Here is a 2058-nt window from a genome sequence, read left to right on the forward strand (position 1 = left end):
CTCCTGAAGCAGAACTCTCTGCTTTTGGGCTTTAAGCCAGGGTGGTGGGAGCCAAAAGCTTCCCTCCCTTCACCTTAGTATCCCTTCCTTCACCTGGGTCTTCATCTGAGCAAAGACATCAACGCCACCCTCTGAATCAAGGAAAACCCTTCTTTGCTACTTAGACTGGCTGAAGGGACGCGGAGTTGTGCCAACCCCCAAACGGTCATCAGGTCGGGAGCGAAGGAGCAGCAGCCGGCGAGAGGATGCCGTTCCCGGAGGCCCGCCTCCTCCTCGTGTCAGCCGTGAACACCCAGGCCCAGAGGGCTTTTAGGAGACCTTTAAAGGAAGCCTGATGGGTAACGCCTCCCAATACTGTTAACAGCCTCGGGCCTTGATGAGCCGGTTTCCTCTGCTGTAACACGGAGACGAGGCCGCCGCTGACCGCCCAGATCAGCAGGAGAGACTGAGCGCAGCACGGGGACAGAAGAAGGCGCCACAGACAGTCTCCAGCTGGGGAAGGGCTGTGGGTGGGGGACAGGGCGTCCGCACTAGATGGACCGTGTCTGAATCCAGGCTCTGTCACCCAGGAGTTCCCGCCACTGTGGGGACTTAGAGACCACTTCTAAACGTGCTCAGATTGAGCTTCCAAGTCCGAAACACGAGGGCGATGCTAACTGCCTCTCAGGTCGTGATGAGGATGAAGAGCGACCACAGCGCCTGGCACGTGGTGTAAACGCAGGGCACACGGAGACGCCAGGACTTCCCAAGGCAGGCTGACAGGACTCACGTTAGCATCCTGCATTACTTCAAAACCCTGCTCTCGGCCTAAGGCTACAGACGAGAAAAGCCGGGATACCAGAAACACAGATGTCTGACGTCTTCAGCATGGCGTGTCCACCCCACCCGTACCACCATATTATAACCCATCACTAAAAAAAGGCCGAGGCACAACATTCATATTTTGTTACTACATGGTAAGAAAGTAGCCTTGTCATTCAGAACGCGTTATATGAAAATAAAAGCAATTGAGCATTCCCTGACTCCCTAATTTGGCACTCTGAGAAACTTCCTCTACACACCAAGCTCCAAAATGCATTCTCTTTGAGACAAAAAAAAAAAAAAAGACACATGCATGTATGTACAAGTGGGCTCAAAAGTTACAACACAAGAAGGTGCTTTTGGTGAAAAATAATCCCACCAAATAAGCAGCATGTCATGTTCTTAGAATGTGTCGCTAGAAAGCTAGTGAAAATTCAGGCCACTAAGGCAATTTGTTTCAAGTTTTATCGCATAAGGGCCAAGTTCTAGAACACTTCACAAGGGACAGCTTCAGAGTGAAATCTTGACAGAGGCGTGATTTTGAATTGTATATGTACATACTAACTTGTCTGTTTTGACATTCAACATATTCAGAATTATTTCTAGAAAGCTGCTGTTGCTGATTGACAGAATGATCCAGGCTCAGAAAGAGAAAACAGAGCCCACATAGTTTAAGTAATTCTCTCTCTCTCTGCCCCACCCACGTCATCACAAAGTGTTTGCTTTTGACCACTGCCGTAATTGAAAACACACATTAAGTAAGAAGTTGATACTAAAGGCAGGAATTAAGAAAAAGTCAAAAAACGCCTTAGAACCTTCAAAACGCCCGTTAACAAGCACTATTCCTTTGGATGTTGCTTCAGTTTGAAATTCAGTGAACTCGAGATCCTCTGATAAACAGATCCATGCTCGTTTTGGTGAGAGTACAACTGTAAAGTCTAGAAAAACTACTGTATTGATTCCCACGAAGGCAAATTTAGCACGGTGCTGTTTCGGCGAGAGAAGCATCTCAACTTATTGTGAAGCAAGACCAAAAACAATGGATGAGAACCACAAACGGAAGTTGAGTAAGGCAACGCAACTACGTGGGGAAAAAAATTCTGTGTCCCAAACTTTTTCTGCACCGACAGACGTTGTCTTTTTCACTTTTTTCTTTTTTAAAGACACACTCCCTGGTTCTCCCACATTCAACAGGGAAGCAGTGCAGGAAACTCGAATGAGACGCGTACGCGCGCAGTGAACGGCCCGCGGGCCCGA

At 48.1% G+C, this 2058-nt stretch overlaps 1 protein-coding gene across 1 annotated transcript in view; it reads right to left on the minus strand.

Moving 5' to 3' along the window:
• Window positions 1–208: 208 nt before the first annotated feature.
• Window positions 209–2058, minus strand: part of DEPTOR (DEP domain containing MTOR-interacting protein) — a 107318-nt gene continuing 105468 nt past the window's right edge. The window contains exons 9-10 of the mRNA XM_010846236.1: window positions 770–813; window positions 209–445 (exon numbers count right to left, since the gene is read on the minus strand). Coding sequence (XP_010844538.1) covers window positions 209–445; window positions 770–813 — 281 coding nt within the window. The remainder of the gene's footprint in view (window positions 446–769; window positions 814–2058) is intronic.

This window comes from Bison bison, unplaced genomic scaffold, assembly GCF_000754665.1.
Source record: "Bison bison bison isolate TAMUID 2011002044 unplaced genomic scaffold, Bison_UMD1.0 scf7180017864233, whole genome shotgun sequence".
NCBI classification, from domain to species: domain Eukaryota; kingdom Metazoa; phylum Chordata; class Mammalia; order Artiodactyla; family Bovidae; genus Bison; species Bison bison.